The sequence below is a fragment of the Solanum tuberosum genome, unplaced genomic scaffold, assembly GCF_000226075.1.
Source record: "Solanum tuberosum cultivar DM 1-3 516 R44 unplaced genomic scaffold, SolTub_3.0 scf00214, whole genome shotgun sequence".
Classification (NCBI taxonomy): Eukaryota; Viridiplantae; Streptophyta; class Magnoliopsida; order Solanales; family Solanaceae; genus Solanum; species Solanum tuberosum.
The window spans coordinates 308895-329315 of NW_006239139.1; the positions used below are offsets into that span (position 1 = coordinate 308895).

At 34.2% G+C, this 20421-nt stretch overlaps 3 protein-coding genes across 3 annotated transcripts; 2 read left to right on the forward strand and 1 right to left on the reverse strand.

The window, feature by feature from the left end:
* Positions 1-1399: 1399 nt before the first annotated feature.
* Positions 1400-5097, forward strand: LOC102592709 (2-methyl-6-phytyl-1,4-hydroquinone methyltransferase, chloroplastic-like). Its single transcript, XM_006355979.2, has 3 exons — positions 1400-2177; positions 3631-3937; positions 4665-5097. The coding sequence occupies exons 1-3, from the start codon at positions 1624-1626 to the stop codon at positions 4818-4820; spliced, it is 1017 nt and encodes a 338-aa protein (XP_006356041.1). The 5' UTR covers positions 1400-1623; the 3' UTR covers positions 4821-5097.
* A 2844-nt stretch (positions 5098-7941) lies between these two features.
* LOC102587410 (calmodulin-2/4) lies at positions 7942-10632 on the forward strand. Its single transcript, XM_006356041.2, has 4 exons — positions 7942-8056; positions 8343-8506; positions 8968-9048; positions 10498-10632. The coding sequence occupies exons 1-4, from the start codon at positions 7975-7977 to the stop codon at positions 10630-10632; spliced, it is 462 nt and encodes a 153-aa protein (XP_006356103.1). The 5' UTR covers positions 7942-7974.
* Positions 10633-12091: 1459 nt separating this feature from the next.
* LOC102593050 (ATP sulfurylase 1, chloroplastic-like) lies at positions 12092-17082 on the reverse strand (the record flags this gene model as incomplete). The annotated part of the gene is given in 5 exon segments (NM_001318620.1): positions 12092-12687; positions 13080-13166; positions 13255-13515; positions 13833-14238; positions 16692-17082. Coding segments are annotated over 5 exon segments (1275 nt in total). The 5' UTR covers positions 17075-17082.
* Between the last annotated feature and the right edge of the window lie 3339 nt (positions 17083-20421).

Sequence of the window (20421 nt, forward strand, 5' to 3'; positions counted from 1 at the left end):
ATGTTTATTTGTTATGTGGAAATTAAAACTATTTTTGAAGTACATAATACTTGTATAACAATCTCCTCATATTATCCCTTGTTATTAAACACTTTTATAAATAATTTATACAATATAATTTCTACATAATTAATATGTCAATCAAACAAGCCTTTAGTTAAGGAGACAATGTAGGTATTTTTATTGAAAATCGCCACTTCGTTAAGAAGATGATAAGGGTGTTCACGGCAAATCAAATCAAATCAAATCACAAAAAGGACATTTTTTTTGTTAGATTTGATTATATTTTTAGGTCAAAAATTTATTTTTTAATATGATATTTGTTCGTTTTATGTACTAACTTTTTACGTGGAGTTAGATTTAAGGTTAATTTTATAATATATTTAAGAATTAAAAAAATTACATGGTACTCTAACACTGCAATTTAACATGTATCCAACTTTTTAAAAAAAATGCACGCCTAGAACATATATAAAGTTACATATGGATGTAACTATTGAATAAGACTAATTTTTAAAAAATAACCTCTAATTTGCCTAAGTAATAAGTTATTTTATCTGTTCTTTTGTTGAGTATTGACACTATATTAAATTAAATGAGTAAAGTAATAACATAATATTTTATCGTGAAAAATTTCAGTTCATAAAGTATAAAAAAAGCAACAATCTTATACCACTATAGAATTTAACTTCAATTTTATTAAATTTTGAGCCTCAACAATTTAAGTTTACAAACTTTGTAACATAAGAAATTAAACTCTAATTCCTATAAATCAACAATCACTTTTGATTGTTGAACCATACTTCACTCAACACGAAGTCTTAAATCAACTTAGATTACAATTATTACAATTCCAAAAACTAAACTCTAATTTCTTTAAAGCAATAATCACCTTTGACTATAGAACTCAACTTCAAGCTGCCCTCAACTAGAAATATGCTCTTAACTCTGAAAGCAAAAGATTACAACTCAATAAGTTTGCTCCTTTCATTTGTTCTCCTATTTGTCAATTGTGAAAGCCCTTTTCGATCTAACAAAATTATTCTTTTTGATGATGACAAACCATTGTTTCTTGTGTGTATAATATGATGATAACACTCCATGTTAATTCACTTTATCCACCTCACCCTAACACACTTATATTATTTGTCTAAAGTCTTAAGGTAAACTTAGAACATGTAAAACTCATCGATGCTTCTTTAAATCTTTTAAGATCATGATATGTTTCACAAGAGTGTCACTTATACATGGTACATGTTGACAAAAAATTTGACCGCTCAGAAGAGCAACTTGCTTTTCATAAAAATAAAATAAAAAAATAAAAAATAATCAAGTGAGTAAAAAAGAAGAGGCAAAACGATGTCGTATATAGCTTTGTGGTTCTTGTTTATTTGCGAGTTGTAATCTAATCTCAATATGTGGTCGCCAAAAAGGTAATGCTTCGACTTCTACTACCTCACTGAACTTCTTGTGTTATTTCTTCTTCAACCTCTCCAAAAATTTATCAAAATTGCAGAAAAACTTATCGAAATTGATGAATCAAAAGATATAGCATCTGGGGTTAGCTTCTTTTAGCTTGAAGTACTGTAAAAATTACATCTTCAAAGCTATTAAAATCCTTTCATGGCGTCTTCAATACTGAGTGGAGCTGATAATTTCAAGCTTCTTAGTGGAATTTCTCCATCTGGGTCATCATTTCTTGGATCAGAATTGAATCTTAAGTGTTTACCCCAAAAGGGTTTTGTTAATTTCAGAGCAACAAGAACCCTAAGACCCACCAAATGCAGTTTATCTGCTTCAAGGCCAGCTTCTCAACCAAGATTCATACAACACAAAAAAGAGGCATTTTGGTTCTACAGGTTCTTGTCTATTGTGTATGACCATGTGATAAATCCTGGGCATTGGACTGAAGATATGAGAGATGAAGCACTTGAACCTGCTGAGCTACACACTAGGAATTTGCAAGTGGTGGATGTTGGTGGTGGAACTGGATTTACTACTCTTGGGATTGTTAAGCATGTTGATGCTAAAAATGTGACTATTATTGATCAATCACCTCATCAGCTTGCTAAGGCTAGGCAGAAGGAGCCATTGAAAGAGTGCAAGATACTTGAAGGAGATGCTGAGGATCTACCATTTCCTACTGATACTTTTGATAGATATATTTCAGCTGGAAGGTACCAAATATCTTTTAATCTTGTGGTGTTAAACGTGCTACATGAAAAGTTGAAATTAAAGAGGTGTCAAAAAATATAAAAGACATTCTTTTTTAACAGACTAGAAAGTAAAGTAAGACGAACAAATTGAAACGGAGGTAGTATGTGAGATCTGAACCACAACTCTTTTTGTTTAGTGGATTATGGATACATTTATTTGTACATGTTAGGTGAAGTCTTACCAATAGTACAAGATTTGAGCCATAGCTAGTGGGTTTCTTGGAACCCATATTGTGGCTCTACCTCCGATACTTTGATTTTTTGGATAATGTGTCCGATCCTCAAGGGTGGATGGAGAGTGTTAAGTTATGGCTTCATTAGAAGTGATAAAAATTCACTAAAGAAGTACAGTAAATCGAATGAGTTGTGATAGAATCCCGAACTCGAGCCCATAAAGTTCAAATCTTGGTAACTCTCAAGGATAAATAAGATTGTACTGTGATCTGTTTCTGAAATGCAATTTCTTTCTGTGTTAGTCTTGCCTTTCCTGCAAATTACACTTACGGTATAATACTATGTAATACTGTTAAACAATTAATCAAGCTTGGCCAGTGGTGGAGCCAGGAATTTATACAAGGGGATTCAAATACATACTAGAAATCACACTTGGGATTTGGATTTGTGATCTAAAACAATTTTTGAATCCCCTTGGCCACTTCACTGAAATTTCCCCTTATGTCAAGGAGATTAAACAGGTTACAAATAGCAAAAAAAAACATTTTTCCCCTATTTGCATGGTGTAATTTTAAAATAAAGGAATTCTATTTAACCCCCTTTACTCCATCTAGCTCCGCCATTGAGCTGAGGTGGAGTTTTTGTTACTCTTTCTTATATGTTGGAATACTTTTTAACGTTCCATGTATTTTTAACAAAAGACCATTAGGTTGTGAAGTTCAACTTGCTATGGTTCTGCTATGATTTTTAGTCCACATATAACGTATTTTTTTCGCTTCAATTTTGAAATTACTATTTACTAGTGCACAAGTGAAGTGTGATTCACTGATTCTTTGAAGAATTAAGATGCTTGTTATACTCAATATACGGAGTGCAAGTGAATATCTAATAACATAAAATTATCATTTTCACTGTAGGTTTATAACCATTGTTTATATTTCCTTACTTATTGTTAGAGTGGGGTAGAGACCACGGGAATGGACCATTGGTTTGCTTCTATGGACTTGGGCAATCCTCCTTCATGAGCTAGCTTTTGGGGTTGAGTTAGGCCTGTCATATTTTACACTTACAAATTTTTGCTTATATTGATTCTTATTGTTGGCAAGTTCAAGATTAATATTTATGTTTGATGTGTGATCTTGCTCATTCTGGTGGAATCCAGTTCAATTTACTGCGACAATAATTACTGGTGTCACCTATTTATTACTTCTAGATGTAATAACATGATTGTGTTCTCCAGCATTGAGTATTGGCCAGATCCACAGCGTGGTATCAAGGAAGCTTATCAGGTACTAACCATAGGTGGGGTTGCCTGCGTGATTGGTCCGGTGTACCCAACATTTTGGTTATCTCGTTTCTTTGCAGATGTGTGGATGCTCTTTCCAAAAGAAGAAGAATATATAGAATGGTTTAAAAAGGCTGGTTTCACACAAGTTAAGCTGAAGCGGATTGGCCCAAAATGGTATCGTGGTGTCCGCCGACATGGGTTGATCATGGGCTGCTCTGTGACTGGAGTGAAGCCATATGCTGGGGAATCTCCATTGCAGGTAGGGACTTCTTTTCCTAAACGTGTGTTGTTGCTTAGAAAATACCATATTTGAAGCTTTTGTGTTGGTCAATCTGTTAGATGACTTAAATGCTTCGGTTTCCTGTTTATTTATGTTTACATGGAAAAATATTAAACACATTTGTTGACTTTCTGACGCTATATCTTACTCTCTTCATGCCACTTTACAAACACATTTTCCACTTTCAAACATCTCGAAACATTTGGTATACTATACAGAAAATACAAATTCTTGGGAATTCTAATTTCATTAAGCAATTGGAAGTTCAAGTATTATGAAATCTATTCTGCATTACAAGCTTAAACTTTTCTCGTTTCATCTACAGTAAAACTGTGTGATCTATATTGTGATCACCGTATATGTGGACGCCTCCCTCCTTTTCTCTACTTTTACTGAATTTTTTTGCTGTTGACTAGCGGATAGCCTACAGCGCAATCAGTTTAACTCTCAGTATTTTTGCCTTACACAAGTACAATAACAACTAAGCCTTAGTCCCAAGAAAGTTGGGTTCGGCTATATGAATCCTCAGTGACTATGTTCCCCCATTTAAATTCATCTCAGGCCAACATTATACAAAATAAAAATGAAAGTATGCACCATTAGTAAATATACTTTCTTACACCATTGAAGCTTTGCTGTCAAACTGGAACTATTCTTTCTTATACCATTAGTTAATATAATCTGGTGCCGTGTTGTTGTGTTGCAGCTCGGTCCCAAGGTTGAGGATGTGAGCAAGCCTGTGAATCCTTTCGTATTTCTCATGCGATTCCTGCTTGGCATAATGGCTGCAAGTTACTACGTGCTCGTTCCAATATACATGTGGCTTAAGGATCAAATCGTCCCGAAAGGTCAGCCTATCTGAATGATAAGGACGACTTATCAATCCAAGAGAAGTTCTCCACAATTTCTGTTTGACAGTTCTCCACCAGTGACCACAACTCTGTCGCGGACCAACAAAGTTTTTGGCATCGTCATACGGGTTAATTTGTTAAAGGTATCATGAATGAATTTGTTGAACTTTAGTCTGTTAGTTTTTCAGCCTTAGAAAGGGCCCTTGTAAATTTTATTTTCATGGTAAAACCTAGAAAATCTTTGTGACATTTTCTAGTTGTATAATCTATCAGTCATGTTTTTTAATCGTATGTTGTGAAAACTCATTGAAATAAATAGTAGTAATGCATTGTTTGCCAATATTGAGCAAGTTTTAAGTATTTTAGTACTCATGTGTGTCCCTCATAGTTGATGTTCTTGTCTAATCCTTGAACAACTTCAGCATGTGCGAGTCGCCCAAAGTTGTGGTGGAGTGGTAAGTACTCCTGCCTCAATCAACGGTCTTAGATTTGAACCCTGAGTATGAATTCGTCTTTGGTAGGGAGTGTAAAGTGTTTTACACCTAATGTGGGAGGCATATGCTGATGTAGCTTTAGCGCTACGGGTTCAACTAAATTCATTATCTTGACACAAAACATAATTGTACGTAAAAAAAAAGTAAAATTTCTATTAATATTAGATTATGTATCCATGATTTTAAAAGGATGCAATGCGAAAAGTATTAAAGGATAGTTTGGTGCACTAGGTTTTTGCTATGCTCGAGGTTGGGGAAATAATTGGATCACATTGGGTTTTTATGTACGGAACCTTATCTTACATTTTTACAAAAGATTATTTCCACAGCTAGAACTTGTGACCGTAATACTACCTCAGGTAGCTTCCCCAAACTTTTACAAGAAAGGAATGAAGATTATAGAGGAAATTAAGAAATCACAAAGGATGACCATATGAGTCAAGTCTCTAAATCATTTTCTCTTTTGCAAACTTTCCTTACTTGGTTAAGAAGTTAACTAGAAACACATTTTCATGGGAGGTATTTGGTAGAGAAATTAGTAAATATTTTTTTTATCCACAACACTAGAAGTCCATTTTTCTTATTCCTTTGGAATTTGGACAAAAATAACATGAAATTTACTGGTTCGAGATCCTTCTATCTTTTTCTATTAAAAGATCATACTTTAATTTGTAATAGAGTTCGAATTAGTGTCGTGTGCTCAAAATTATGTATCACTTGCTTTGGAATAAATATGAAAAAATACATTGATTTGTACATACTCACATTGCAAAGATATATTCAAGATTTGAAATTTCATCGGTTCATACAGCAATCTAAAGTTATTACACATAAAAACTGAATTCAAAGTCAAGATTTTGTCTTCATTTTGTTCGAAAGGACCCTCTTATTCTCATGACCTGGTATGGTCAGTTCCCAACGAACCTCTTTTGTTTCAATGAATTTGAAGATTTATAAGTATTTAACAGATTCGCTAATATATATATATATATATATATATACTAGATTCACGTGAGTCATATTCTAAATAAATTTAGGAGTGTAATAAGATCCCGCAAAAGCGAAGTATATACCCTATATAGTTAAAAAGTTAAAAATGGCAATCCTCTGGGCACGCAACGCAGCGTTCTGTTTGGGTGTAAACCTAAAATATGGTCAAAATTTTAATATTCTCTTTTAGAATTCGGAGATTAGTAAGGTGTCTTTATAATATTCAAAATTTAAAAATTTATAAATTTAAAAATTTAGATTCGCCTTTGGAGGTCGTGGCCTTTAGATGACGAAAATTTTAAATTAGTCGAGTCAATAAATTTCGATTAATACAAAATAAAATAACAGGGCTTACGTGATAAAGCCATGACCAACAACTACACCTAATACCGGTCTAAATTCAACTTGACTGTCTTTATTTGGAAATGTCTTCTAAAAGAATTTTATGAAAAACAAAAGAAATTTTATTTGTTGCAACTCGTAAGGATAACTGAGATGGTGCAATAGATAGTATATCTCATATGAAAGGGTAGAAATCGATTTCTCATTTCAATGTCTTTTTAGTCGAGTTCATCGCATCAAATTTATCTTGTGTGGTTATATCTCTTATGTGGTTTGCGAGTTGTGGCATGGTAACATGTTTATCAAGTGCACACTCAAAGTATAGAGGTTGTGAATTTCCTTGAGATTCCAAAAAATAAAATATATTATATGTTACATAATTCAAATTCGTGCCACGTAGAGTTTACTTAAGGGGAAAATATTTTCTACGAGGGATTCCTCCATTTCAAATGCTCAAATCCGAAATCGTTGGTTGAGTAAATTTTTCGTTTTACTTCTAATGGCATACATATTTAGTCATAAAAACATCATGACATGCTTAGTTCCACAAGTTTTAAAGGACTAATACATAATCAATCCCTTAAACTTGTTAGGATATTTCATTTAGAGAACACTTGAACTAAGTCATGTTTCAATTAAATACTCACCTTAACTCCTAATAAAGTGTTCCAGACACTTTCGCTTCAAATTTCAAAAAAACTTTTTGCGTGTGTTTCATTTATAACATACATAGTTAAGTTAATCACATAAAATATGTCATCTCTTTTAATTACACGCATCAACCTTAGGTACAAAATGCTTGATGTCTTACAACTTATTGAGCTAAATACGTATAATTAAATGATATGACATATTTTATATTGTTAACTTGCTTACCTATTAAACGAATGAGAACACATAAAAAAAAATCAAAACTCAAACAAAAAATATCTAAATGGAACACTTTATTAAGATTTGAGGTGTTCAATTTGAACATAACTTAGTTCGAGTGTCTGAATAAACAAATTTAAGAAACTGACTATATATCAAGCCAATTTTTTAAAGATATTTCTTTTAATAGGTGCCGAAAATCTCTTTTGTTTTTTTACTAATCTTTATGTCTAATCAAATATGGCGATATAACTTTTCTCTTGTCAAACCCCTTATTCACTCTTCTCTCTCTCTTTTTTTTTTCTTTTTAAAAATCTAATTTTTAATAATTTAATGAAATTGAATGCATTTACTTGAGTCCTCTTGTCACAACAAAATTCTTCTATTTAAATAAAAGCCCTTCCAACATTATATACTCAACTCTCTCTCCTCTCTCTCTAACTCAACAAAGATCCAAAAAGAAAACACCATGGCAGATAAAATAGTGAAGGAAGAAAATCAACTTGTTCAATTCAAAGAAGCCATCAATTTATTTGACAAAGATGTACATGGTAATTATTAGTATAATATTAATTTTTTCTTTACATTTTTTTAGTTTTTACTCGATGCTCGAAATCAACATTGAAACCTTACCATGGATATGGTAATAATGAGTACTAGTTATCTTTTTTTCCTTCCGATTTTTCATTTAATGTTTGATATCAACATTTAAACGAAATTTCTGATTAAGGGTTAATTAATCATATTCATCCCAATTTAACTCTCGACATTATTTTTTTTGGTCTAATTATTCCTTTTCTTTTATATAATATCTCAAATATGACATTTTATTTTTAGGCTGCATTACAATTGAAGAATTGGCAACAGTTATAAGGTCATTGGATGAAAATCCAACAGAAGAAGAACTATGTCATATGATTAGTGAAGTTGATGCTGATCATCATGATAATGGAACCATGGAATTTAATGAATTCTTGAATCTCATCACCAAGAAAATGAAGGTAAAAACTCATATTCCTAACACTTATTTAATCGCATCGGGTGTTTACACTTAATTAATTATATCGACTCACTACTACCAAGTGATTTAATAAGTGTGTAAATAGACATGTCATACATGTTGGCTAGCTTGGTGCAGACACTCGATGTGAGTAAATTTTTACGAAATCTTCATCTATATTTCTACTCCCTCTAGATTATGTCAAGCTAGTGGCGGAGCTAAATTTAATGAAGAAATTCTTTGTCAGAAAATTATACATGTACAAATAAAGTAGCAATAGATTTTTATAGTGGTATAAGAGGGGTTCAAAAATGGATTTGAAGTCACAAATTTAAATTCTAAATATGACATTATTATATGTTTTTGAATTTTCTTATTAGAACTTATGGCTTCGTTACTATGTCAAGTTAATAACTTCCAAGTGTTTTAAGGAGTCGTTTGGACATGATTTTTTTTTTTCAGGAGACGGATTTAGAGGAAGAACTTAAAGAAGTTTTTAAGGTGTTTGATAAAGACCAAAATGGATTTATTTCGGCTACCGATGTAAGTCGATTTTACGTTGGAGTTTCATACTTTTAATAATTATTGCCATTTTATATTAAAAAAATATATTTTATTTATGTTCCAAAAAAGGAATTACTAGAATTTTTTTTATAAATTAATATTATTTTGTGAGTGTAGTCAATCATGTACGGCATGTACTCATATTGTTCCTTTGAAGACCAGTCAAAAAGATAAAAGGTAATTTAAATTTAAAAATAAAAGAAGTATTTGAAAATATTTTTAAAGTCGAGGTAAATTATTACTTTCAACTTCGAATTATTGTCAACCTCAAAAATACCCCTTTACTTGACCAAATAACTTAAATACACATTTGATCTTGTAACATGAGTGAAATACACTCTTAAATTTTCGTCAAATTTAGGGATGTTTACAACACTTTTCTCGACTTTTTATTAAGAGTCACATGCTCCTACAAGTGTTTGAGACCACTTGTTATGTCATGTGACAAATCGGTGTGTATTTCAGTTTAATTAGTCAAGTAGAAGAGTGCTTTAAGAATGTCAATAGTCCAGAAACGAAATTTATAATTTACGTCAAATTTAAAGATGTTGAATTAGTAGTAAAATATTTTAATTAGATTACCAATGAATATAATTATTAAACTAGTTAAGGGAAAGGTGAGGGGGAACACATGTTAAAAATTTTCTGTCATTACTATTAAATATTCTTTTTTTTACAGTTGTTTCAAATCCTAGATAATTATTAGGTTATTATCATTAGGTTATTATTAACTTTGAAACCAATCTGTCAATGCAATGAATTTTCCACAGTTCACACTGAACAATGCACTTGCTCCTTTTGACTTTCTATTTATTACTATCTTATTAACGAATCATAGTGGAACATATAAGATCTCTATTTTTGATCAAAAATCTCGAATTCTCTAGTTTTAAAAGTCGTACATATATAGTTCTTGTAAAATTACCTTTCCAGACAACATTAAATCAGATCCAATGTTTACTCAATCTTATAAATAAAATAATAGATTATCGTCTAATATTTTCAATAACTTATAAAATCTTAGATCGTGAAAGTCTTCAACTTGTTCAAAAAGGGGTCTCTTTATACTATGATCTAAAATATCTATTTTAAGTTGTGAGAGAAATAAAAAGAGAATCATTATTTACTAATTAGTCGTTTCTAAAAGAGACAATTGATGAAAGTTTCAGTCCTGAAAATGGAGAAACTCATTATCGAGAGCATTTCCTCTTTTTAGTGAACCTTACGTGCATGATTTGAATTTTAATTTATCGAATTAACGATTATATCAAAAGTAATATTTCACACATTAACGATATAGAAATATTTATATTTTCATTTCATTTATTATAAGTAAGATATTGATAATGCACTATTAGTACTTTTTTTATAAAAAAAATCCATGTATACAACTTAAACTCGTTATAATATTTTTCTATTCTATTGCAGCTGAGGCACGTGATGATTAACTTAGGGGAGAAATTAACAGAAGAAGAAGCTGAACAGATGATTAGAGAGGCAGATTTGGATGGAGATGGTCAAGTCAACTTTGATGAATTTGTTAAAATGATGATCAAACTTTAATAGATAATTAAAAATATTTATTTATATTTTTGTTCTATTTATTAAGAAAATTTTATTATTTTTTAAAACAGTATCAATGTTGTATAGCCAAGGAATTAATTGTAGGATTATTTGACTATTTAGACGCTGAAAATTGTAATCAAACGACTCCTTAGTTTATATGTAATGGTTTTTTTTTATTGGTGTTCAGTATATTAATTCGTTTCGAGGTTCAACCTATTTAAATATGTGTGGAATAATGAAACTTCTATTTTACGAGTAAATAACTCTCTACCAAATACTTATTCCTCAACAAGAATGTTATGAGGGAAAAAGAATTAACAAATAATTAAATATACCACTATCATTATAGAGTACTTATTAATGTATTTTATGACGATATTACTACATATGATATGATGAAAGTATCATAATGATTATGATATAAAATGAAAGAAAGAAAGAAAGTACGATTAGCAAATCCACATTTTCTTAATTTTAAATATATGATATTTCTTGATGACTTTTTGAATTATATGTTAGATAAAGTTATTGATTTTTTTTTTTCTTTGAGTAGGTTATTATAGCCCATTTTCTCCCATATAAACTAATCAATTAGTTGTTAGCTAATTTCGATAAGGCACGTTAACTAATATATTAGCTTATTCCTAATGACACACCAAAATAAATAACAATGTAATTAGTCATGAACTTAATACTAATAAAAATGGAGAATAATGTATAGTTGTCACGTCTAAGTTTGATGACTCCAAAACAGAATTTGATTATCATTACTTAGTCAATTATATGAATTATTACTGCTTCAGTTATCTATTATTTGTTGTTACTATTCTTAAGATGACTTTTTCGTTATTATATTATTATTTTTCAAATCTGCTTTAATATGTTTTACTTGAGCCTAGACTATATCTGAAACGGTCTTCGAAGTAATGGAATTACAAATATGTTATTATTGTGGTATAATATAAGAAAATAAATTCAAACGCACGTTCATAAATTTGTTGACAAACATGTTCCTATTCTCAAGAAAATAAATTGATTTTGTAATGAGTCAAGTCTTTTTACTTCCTATGACTTAAGGTTTGTGTATATGACTTTTGACTACAAAATACCTTCATCCCCACTCCAAAAAGAAGAAGAATTGAACAAAGAAATGATTTACGTCCTTTTGGTGTCACATTCTCTTTCATATGTTTCACCCATCTTATTTATATATTTTAATTTGAACTAGTATAACTTTCTGACAAAGAGAATTTAATCGAACTCCTTCAACATGTTGAAGGGTTCTTCTTAGTTGGGTGAGATCGTGACCCCGATAGATTGAGGAGACCGTTGGACTATCAACCTTGGTCAATTGTGCTTCGTGGATAAGTCATGGGCTAGACACGTGGAAATCATAGGTCGCAATGTAGAGATCCAGGTGTTCAAGATCAAAATGAATTAAATAGACTGAAATCTGAATGAAACCTTCATTATGCTTTCATCTATTCAAAAGAATGAAATAGATATAATGTACTCTCCAACTTGTGGCCTATATAGTCCAATCCCAGAAACCTTGGAAACTCATTTTAATGAAATCAACTACCTATAATATAGGTGTGTGCATAACTTTAGAAATGTTGTGTGTAGCAGCACCATTGCCATATGACCAGGAGGTTACGAGTCCGAGCTGTGGAAACAGTCTTTTGCAGAAATGTAAGGCTGCATTGAATAAACCGTTGTAGTTGGACCCTTCTTCGGACTCCACGCATAGCAGGAGCTTAGTACACCGGGGATGTTTAGCCCCATAAGGCCTCACTACTATTATTGTCTTTTGGAGAGTAATGTCAAAATAAATCTTCAGACACATGCTGGGGAGAAAATTGTTGATTTTTCTACCCAAACATGCTGTAATTCACTTTCTCAATGATGATACATTCAAGCAGGAACAGGTTCAGAAACTCCGCCATTTTCAGCTTGATCCAAACTATCATAGTATTCCACCAAAACCTTCCAACCACCGGGGCACATAAATCCATCTGGAGGGCTCTCCTTGGTCTTTGCAAGAGTTCGCATCTGAAAGAAAAAGAAGGCATCAATTACGCCATATTTTTGCAAGGACAGCACCACAATAATTGATCTAGCATCCTAGAATGTAACGAAGTGGTCCTTTCTGAAGGTGAGATGCGGGGTAAAACCTATGTTGCTCAGATTCTCCAAAAACACTGCCGCACCTGAGTATGATCCTCCAAAATTGCACTACTTTGGAGGATCTGACACGTACCTGCCAACACTTTTAAAGAGACCAAGCATCACTTGGATTCTCCAAAAATATTGCCGCATATTTGTCAGATCCTCCAAAAATACACCACTTTTGGAGGACATGACAACTCACCTGCCGTCGACATTTTTGAAGAGTTTGACCAACATAGTTGTAAAACACAGAAAGCCAATAGAGAGATAGAAACCTTGGTGCCTGAAATGAAGATAAAATCTTGAGGCCTAGATGGGTCAAAGAAAGCCATTCCATTCTTAGTCTTGTCATATGCAGCCACCTACAAGAAAATTTAGTATTGTTAAGAGTTTGGAAATAAAAAAGGAAAGACATATTGCACTTTAACCATGGTTAATTTGTTGCCATACCTTGAAAGGCAATATATTCAGCCGTTCTAGTCCCGGAGCCATACTGAGGACCTTCTTGCCATGATCTGCATCGTACAGATCTCTCTTCTCCAGTGGATGACTCATTCCAGCTGGATCTCGTCCCACGATATAAAAGTTGGCACCTGCATTGATGCGAGCCTTTGCATGCCATTGCACCTCAGTTGGACCAGCATAGTGCATGGGAGATGGAAATATAGATAACACAGTTGTCTCAGGATCAAGCACCCCATCTTCAAGAACCTGACAAGAATCCAGTCGTGTATAGGAGTGAGAAAGCAATACCATGCCAATACATGGCCAAACTGATAAGGCAAATCAAATTTTATGTGGGATTTCAGCCACAAAATGAATAAAAGAAGCCGAGACCTTTTCTACATCTTTGAGCAGGATTTTTTTAAAAACGCTTAAAGATGTAAAAAGATATCAACAAGGACTTTGAGGAAAAAGGATTGCAGAAGCTTGGCTGTTAAATGAGGAACGTGATCAAGTAGTGTAAAGTACGAGTGCTTTATTTTATTGCCGAAAATAGAAAATGTCAGGTAACCAAATGCACAAACCTTCTCATGTTGCTTCATTCTCCAATGAAGTGGAACATCGTCTTCCTTTGTGTAACCTCCAAGAGGATGAAGCAAAAGGATGGGATTCTTATATCCCATCTCGAGAAGTCGCCGACGTGTGTCAGTCATTAATAATGCATGTCCATTATGCACAGGATTTCTCAGTTGAAAAGCAAAAACTGCATCTGCATTACGCCTTGTAAATTCATCCCGAAGTTCAGAAGGTGAAAGCCGGAAGCTGTCAAGACCATCATGGTACTTGACTGGTTCTATAACTTTCAAATCACCACCAATAAGCCAGTTTCCAGAATGAGTTATAGCTTCATCCACGTAAGGAAGACCTGGGGCAGTGGTGCCCCAAGTTCTTGCTATCCGTTCTTCTTTGTTATGCTTGTAGATCTCGATACTACAATTACCAAATTAACAGGGAAAGAAACTAGATGAGAAAGTATAAATAGTCATAATAAAGAAAAAATAGTTTAGTTAGATGCTTAAAAATTATAAAAGAACAACAAAGAAATTAAATGACACCCCTACTGATAAGCAGATAATAAACATGATCAAAGTTCAGTAAATGGAGTAAAAAGGGGTGAATGGATGGCAAAACAACCAATGCAGATATTAGTTTGATCAATGTCTAGATATATTCCAAACTGTAAAAAGCATCCGTTGAGTAAATACTAAATCGAAGATTATTTAACACCTTTTGAGCAATTTGAGTCACTACATGAACAAAGAAGATCACTAATATTGGACAAAAGAAAAATATTATATATAGAGATTCCACCTATTTATCAAATTATTTGAGGCTCACTTGTACTTATAATTTGCAAAAGAAATCTGAACAGATGAAGCGTAAATATCAGTGTCTTCGAGCTTACTGCTAAAGTTGACTGTAAGCTGGTATTTGTTTAGTAGAGGAAGATTTGCTAAAGAAAGAATGACCAACATACTAATCTTACTAAAAGCAAATGGAAACCAACCAAAACCTTAATTTGATGAACAAAGTTGAAGTGCGTGATGACTTTGCATCCCTAAACCAGTAGAAACTAATCAACCTTCTGCCTTCTTATGAGCAACTCCAGAACTTCAACTCGAACGTTAGTGAGCCGGTCAGTGATAACATTTTCTTAACATAAGGAGTATCCTTGGGAAATCTAATAAGACACTGATTCTTTTGGAGATATCTTGAGAACGAATGTTCTTTTAAAATTCATAATTGTAGCTGACACAATGGAACAAGTTTTCTCCTATGCTACTCGTCATGCTAATGTTATGGGGGCAACTAAAGCACAACACTTAATCACGTTTAATTTATTTTTACTCTTTAGACAGGGATGCTTGTTTAAATAAGTCAATTTCACATGGTAAGCTACTGTGATATCATGTAGAAGAATTTTCCAGGGTAAACCCGTCTAGGAATTTATTTGTGCAAATTGAAAAAAAGTAAAGAAATGCATCAAACAGGGGAAGAGCAAGGACGCATAAAAACTAACATTTTTGAGCAACTTTACACCAAGCCCGTTCAGACAACAGATATATATATATATATAGGGCTAGGTGGCATTCTTAATGGTTATACTTACCATCGTGACTGAAAATTAGAAAATGGTTATAAAAATCATAATATTTATCATCAACATGGTTATGAATAACTTCAAATTCCTTTTACAGTAAAAAGAAATGTTCTAAGATAACAGAACTACCTCAAAAACAGTACTGCTTACTACAAACAGTTGCTCTTTTCCTACTTCAAGAAAAAAAACTTGCTTTTTTCCTTGAGTACCATTCTGCCATAAAGATTTGAACTTTTCTTTGAATCCTAAAGGAAGATTAACAATCCAATGTCACTCTAATTCCCATTTACAACTGTAAGCACTAGGCATCAAAACTCCCACTTTCCTTTTGGAATAACTCCCATTTTCATTCAAAACACATACTTACCACTTACCAAAGCAAACCATTAAAAGAACATACGTTAAGCAAAAATATCTAGAGACAATGTAGTTTAATATTCCCGCTCACCTGAGTCAACATTTACAAGATTCAGATTTCCTTGCATATGCCATATAGTGAACTAAACCATTAAAATAACAGTCACATCAATGCTGAAAGTAACAGTTCAATGGATTCAAATTATTTTTGCATATAACCGGGCTACCTTGTGTGCATATAGACTAGCTAGTGGCAGAGCCACGTGTATTCAAGGGGTGTCAATCTTCCTAGAAAAATTATATTTTGTAGCTAGGTGAAAAGTTATTTTTTATGTATTTATATAATATCATATTTTGACACCCCTACGTGAAAAATCCTCGTTCCGCCACTGGTACCTACTATAAGTGTTTTTGCATTTGCTGCTTAATGTAGTAACAGTTGTATGCAAATAGAAATAATAAAAAATTAACGAGTTAATGGTCAAAATCACACCTAAAATATCACCTTTTTTTTTTACAAGTTTCATACCTCAACTATCCATTTTTCTCTTTACCTGCCTAAACTATCACTTCCTTCATATTAAAACACACCTCCATAGTGAGCTTGTAGGCCAAACTCAGCATCTAGTTGTATTTTAATACAAAGGGAGTGATAATTGAAGTATAAAACTCACAATAAACTATCACTTCCTTTGTATTAAAACACATCAAGATACTGAATTGGCCAAATATTTGTTCCCAATCAGAAACAGGCCTCCATAGGCTAACTTAAGGGAGTGTATGAAACTCGCAAAAAGATGATAGTTTAAATACTTAAATAGAACAATGGATAATTGAGCTATGAAACTCGCTAAAGATGTGTCTTTTTTAGCATTAATTCAAAATCAAAAAAATGATTTGAAGAAAGAAAGAAATTTTCCCTTACTCGGTTAAAATGGCAATGGGGTTATTTCCATCAACAACAAGGGCAACACTACTCGACCCATCAATTTGATTCTTCTGAGAATCATCAATGGCGAGCACAATCGGAACCGACATGTTAACAACTGATCCATCTTCAAGACGAATCGAATTAAAATGAAGAGTTTGAAGAAACTCAGATTCTCTCATGAACCCTTTCAATGGGCTAGCCCATCCTTCACTTAACACATGAACCCATTCAACATCAATCTTCGTAAGCTTGATTTTGGGTAAATTCAAAGCTTCTTTTCTCTTCAAATCTCTTTGTGATTCATCAACGAAGAGCTCAACAAGCTTGCCACCGTCGGGTTCGATCAACAACCCGGAATGGATTCGGGTCTGCGACATGATTGACCCGGTTCTTATTGGGTCTGCAACTGTATGAGCAAGGAAGATTGAGAGGTAAGAAGAAATGGATTTTGGGTAAAGATTGAATTTTTGTTTAAGAATTTTGAGTGAAAGAGACCTTATTGTCACGTCCCGCCACTTCGCAGTAGAATTTTGCGTCCGGATAGGGGCGGAAGGGTCTAGAGTTGTGGAAAGGTTTCCGGAAGACTCTAGAACCCTTTAGATTATTCAAGAAGGCTAGAGAATTCCCTAGAATTCTCTAGAATAACTTAGAAGGCAATGGAAGGTCCTAGAGTGTGTAGAAAGTTCTAGAGCTAGGACCAAAGTGTAAATAAGTGAGGGACTTGTAAGTAATTTTAAATTACACTTAGGCCCTTAGGAGTTAGTATAAATAGAGGTGCCCCTCATTTGCAAGGCACCATCCAAGTTGTAAGCAATCTTCCAAAGCAATACAAAAGCCTTCTTCCAAAACTCTCTTTGTTCTTTCTAAGTCTTTCCTTAAGCATTCTCTTAGCGATCTAGTCTTAAAAGGCTTCCTTGAGTTTACAAGAAGCTTGAAAGATTAGTGAGTAAATTGTCAAGGGCCGCACGGATCTTTAGCCATCACTCTAAGTCCGTGACACAAGGCTTCTATGGAGGCTGAAAAAAATCTCTGCCCCTGGCTAAAGATGTAAGGATGTATTTATAGGTAAAGACTAGGTTTTCTGGCTTAGCGTTTTGGCGGGATTCAAAAGAGTGAAGGAGCCGTTTGAATTCAAAATCAAATCCCTGAGCTTACTCCATCAGAAATCGCAGAAATCTTTGGCATTTTTTCTTGACCAAATTAAAGAAGAGAGATAAGAATAAGAGAGAGAGCAAGTGGAGTTGTCTAGGCTTGCATAGAATTGGAGTGGATGGTATCTGCCATTTTGAAGATCACTGGAGTTTAACTGAAAGAGGAAACTATCGATAGAAGACAAAGGAGCAGCTGCTAATTGAAAAGATATGGCATAGGGCTTGAATTAATTTTGGGCCAAAAAATGGGACGAATTTGGGCTAAGATGTATTTATTTTTATGGGTTGACCAATTTGGTTCGATATTGTTGGGTTTTTGGGCTGAATTTAATGGCATTTTTCTTTCTTCTTTTAAATTCTTTTGGGCTTCTAAATTAATAACTAATATAATATATATTATGATATGATAACAACTAAAAATTTACATAATAAAAATATCGCTAATATAAAATATATATACAAAATATTGACTTGTAATTAATTTAATAAATAGGAAACTAGAAATAAGATGACGACAATTGATTATTTAAGAAAAGAGGTGTAAAAGTGATAATAGTCATTTCGATAATAAAATATATAATTTTAGTAGATAAATAATCGCAGTAGTAAAATATAGTTGCGTAAATGGATAATTTGATGCGTTATTAAATTAGAAGCTCGAAAACAATGAATTGGAAGAAAGGAGGGTCAAAATTGGGTGTCAACACTTGGTCTTTTCTCTAGAGATGTGTTTCCCCTGCCCCTACCTCTTCCTCTTTTAGTAGTACCAGCTATTGAAGAAGATGCATGATAAGTAGGAGGAACAGAAGAGGATGCAGGAAAATCAGTAGGTGCAATAGGTAGGGGAGGTGTACTAGGTGCTACTGATGATGTTTTTTTTGTCTTCCTCTTCCCTTTTTTAGTGGAGGCTCACCTTCTGATGGTGCTGATGGAGTTTTACAAGTCCGATGGCAAGAAGTCTGGATGTCATGGCAACACGGAGAGGAAGATAGAGGTTGCCAAGAAAGGTGGCTGCTACATATGCGGCGGACCGCATGGCTATGCAAAGTGCCCTGAACTGAAGAGCCTTGGTGCCATCCTGCGAGAGCGGAAGGAGAAAGACGCCCAGGAACAAGGACAAGGCGAAGGGACGACGCAGTTGGGCTTAATAAGTCTATGCGGAGCCATCACGAAGCAGCCAGAGAAGCCAAAGGGAAGCGGCGCGCAGTATGTCGACCTTAAGATCAATGGAAGACCCGTTTGTGCTTTGGTCGACACGGGTGCAGAGGTCAATCTCATGACCAAGAAGGCAGCAACGAGGTTGGGGCTGAGTTACAGTCCAAGCAGCGCCCAACTCAGGACGGTCAATGCACCCCCGACTCCTGTGAATGGAGTTGAACATAGAGTAAGCATCACGCTGGGCGAGTGGCAAGGTAAGACCAACTTCACTGTCGCTCCTGTAGATCTTTTTGACATAATTCTTGGGCAGGAGTTCTTCCAACAGTGCCACGCAGTGATCGACCCTTACCTCCAACGACTTCTAGTCATGGAGCAAGGAAGATCATGTATGGTGCACATGGTCCAGGTGCCGAAGACGGAAGGACAAGTCCGCCTAACGGCCATGCAGCTCGAGAAAAACCCTAAGAAGAAGGAGTCGACGCATACGACCACCATTGCAAGTTCGAAGAAAGACAATGGTGCAAAAAGGTCCCTGCCGCCACGCTCGAAGAAGGTTCCTAATAGGAACAATGCCGTGATGCCAAAGAAGCCGCCGAGGCACTTGCCTCCTAGGAAGGAGGTCGGTCATAAGTCCGAGCTAGAAGCGATATGGAAGGCGATGAAGGCGTTGCGCAAGGGCCTTGATCGAGTCAATGGACTATTGGTCGCGCATGCCCAAGGCTCGGATGACGATGTAGCAGCAATGCGACGCGGTCGTCGCATCAATAGGTGGGGGAGAGTGTCACGTCCCGCCACTTCGCAGTAGAATTTTGCGTCCGGATAGGGGCGGAAGGGTCTAGAGTTGTGGAGAGGTTTCCGGAAGACTCTAGAACCCTTTAGATTATTCAAGAAGGCTAGAGAATTCCCTAGAATTCTCTAGAATAACTTAGAAGGCAATGGAAGGTCCTAGAGTGTGTAGAAAGTTCTAGAGCTAGGACCAAAGTGTAAATAAGTGAGGGACTTGTAAGTAATTTTAAATTACACTTAGGCCCTTAGGAGTTAGTATAAATAGAGGTGCCCCTCATTTGCAAGGCACCATCCAAGTTGTAAGCAATCTTCCAAAGCAATACAAAAGCCTTCTTCCAAAACTCTCTTTGTTCTTTCTAAGTCTTTCCTTAAGCATTCTCTTAGCGATCTAGTCTTAAAAGGCTTCCTTGAGTTTACAAGAAGCTTGAAAGATTAGTGAGTAAATTGTCAAGGGCCGCACGGATCTTTAGCCATCACTCTAAGTCCGTGACATTATGGTGAACAAAAATAACAACATAGTTAAGTGTAACTACTCCCACGGTACCAATTTATGCGGCAATTTTCATTTTTCGAGAGTCAAACAATTTAAGTTTAACCAGAAATTTATGCATGAAATCTTCACCTTTTTA

Bases quoted from the DNA above. Each gene is read 5' to 3' on its own strand.
- LOC102592709 (XM_006355979.2), top strand. From the start codon at position 1,624: ATGGCGTCTTCAATACTGAGTGGAGCTGATAATTTCAAGCTTCTTAGT. The intron at 2,178-3,630 runs GTACCAAATATC...TGTGTTCTCCAG, and splicing joins AGATATATTTCAGCTGGAAG to CATTGAGTATTGGCCAGATC. The intron at 3,938-4,664 runs GTAGGGACTTCT...GTTGTGTTGCAG, and splicing joins CTGGGGAATCTCCATTGCAG to CTCGGTCCCAAGGTTGAGGA.
- LOC102587410 (XM_006356041.2), top strand. From the start codon at position 7,975: ATGGCAGATAAAATAGTGAAGGAAGAAAATCAACTTGTTCAATTCAAA. The intron at 8,057-8,342 runs GTAATTATTAGT...TTTTATTTTTAG, and splicing joins ATTTGACAAAGATGTACATG to GCTGCATTACAATTGAAGAA. The intron at 9,049-10,497 runs GTAAGTCGATTT...ATTCTATTGCAG, and splicing joins GATTTATTTCGGCTACCGAT to CTGAGGCACGTGATGATTAA.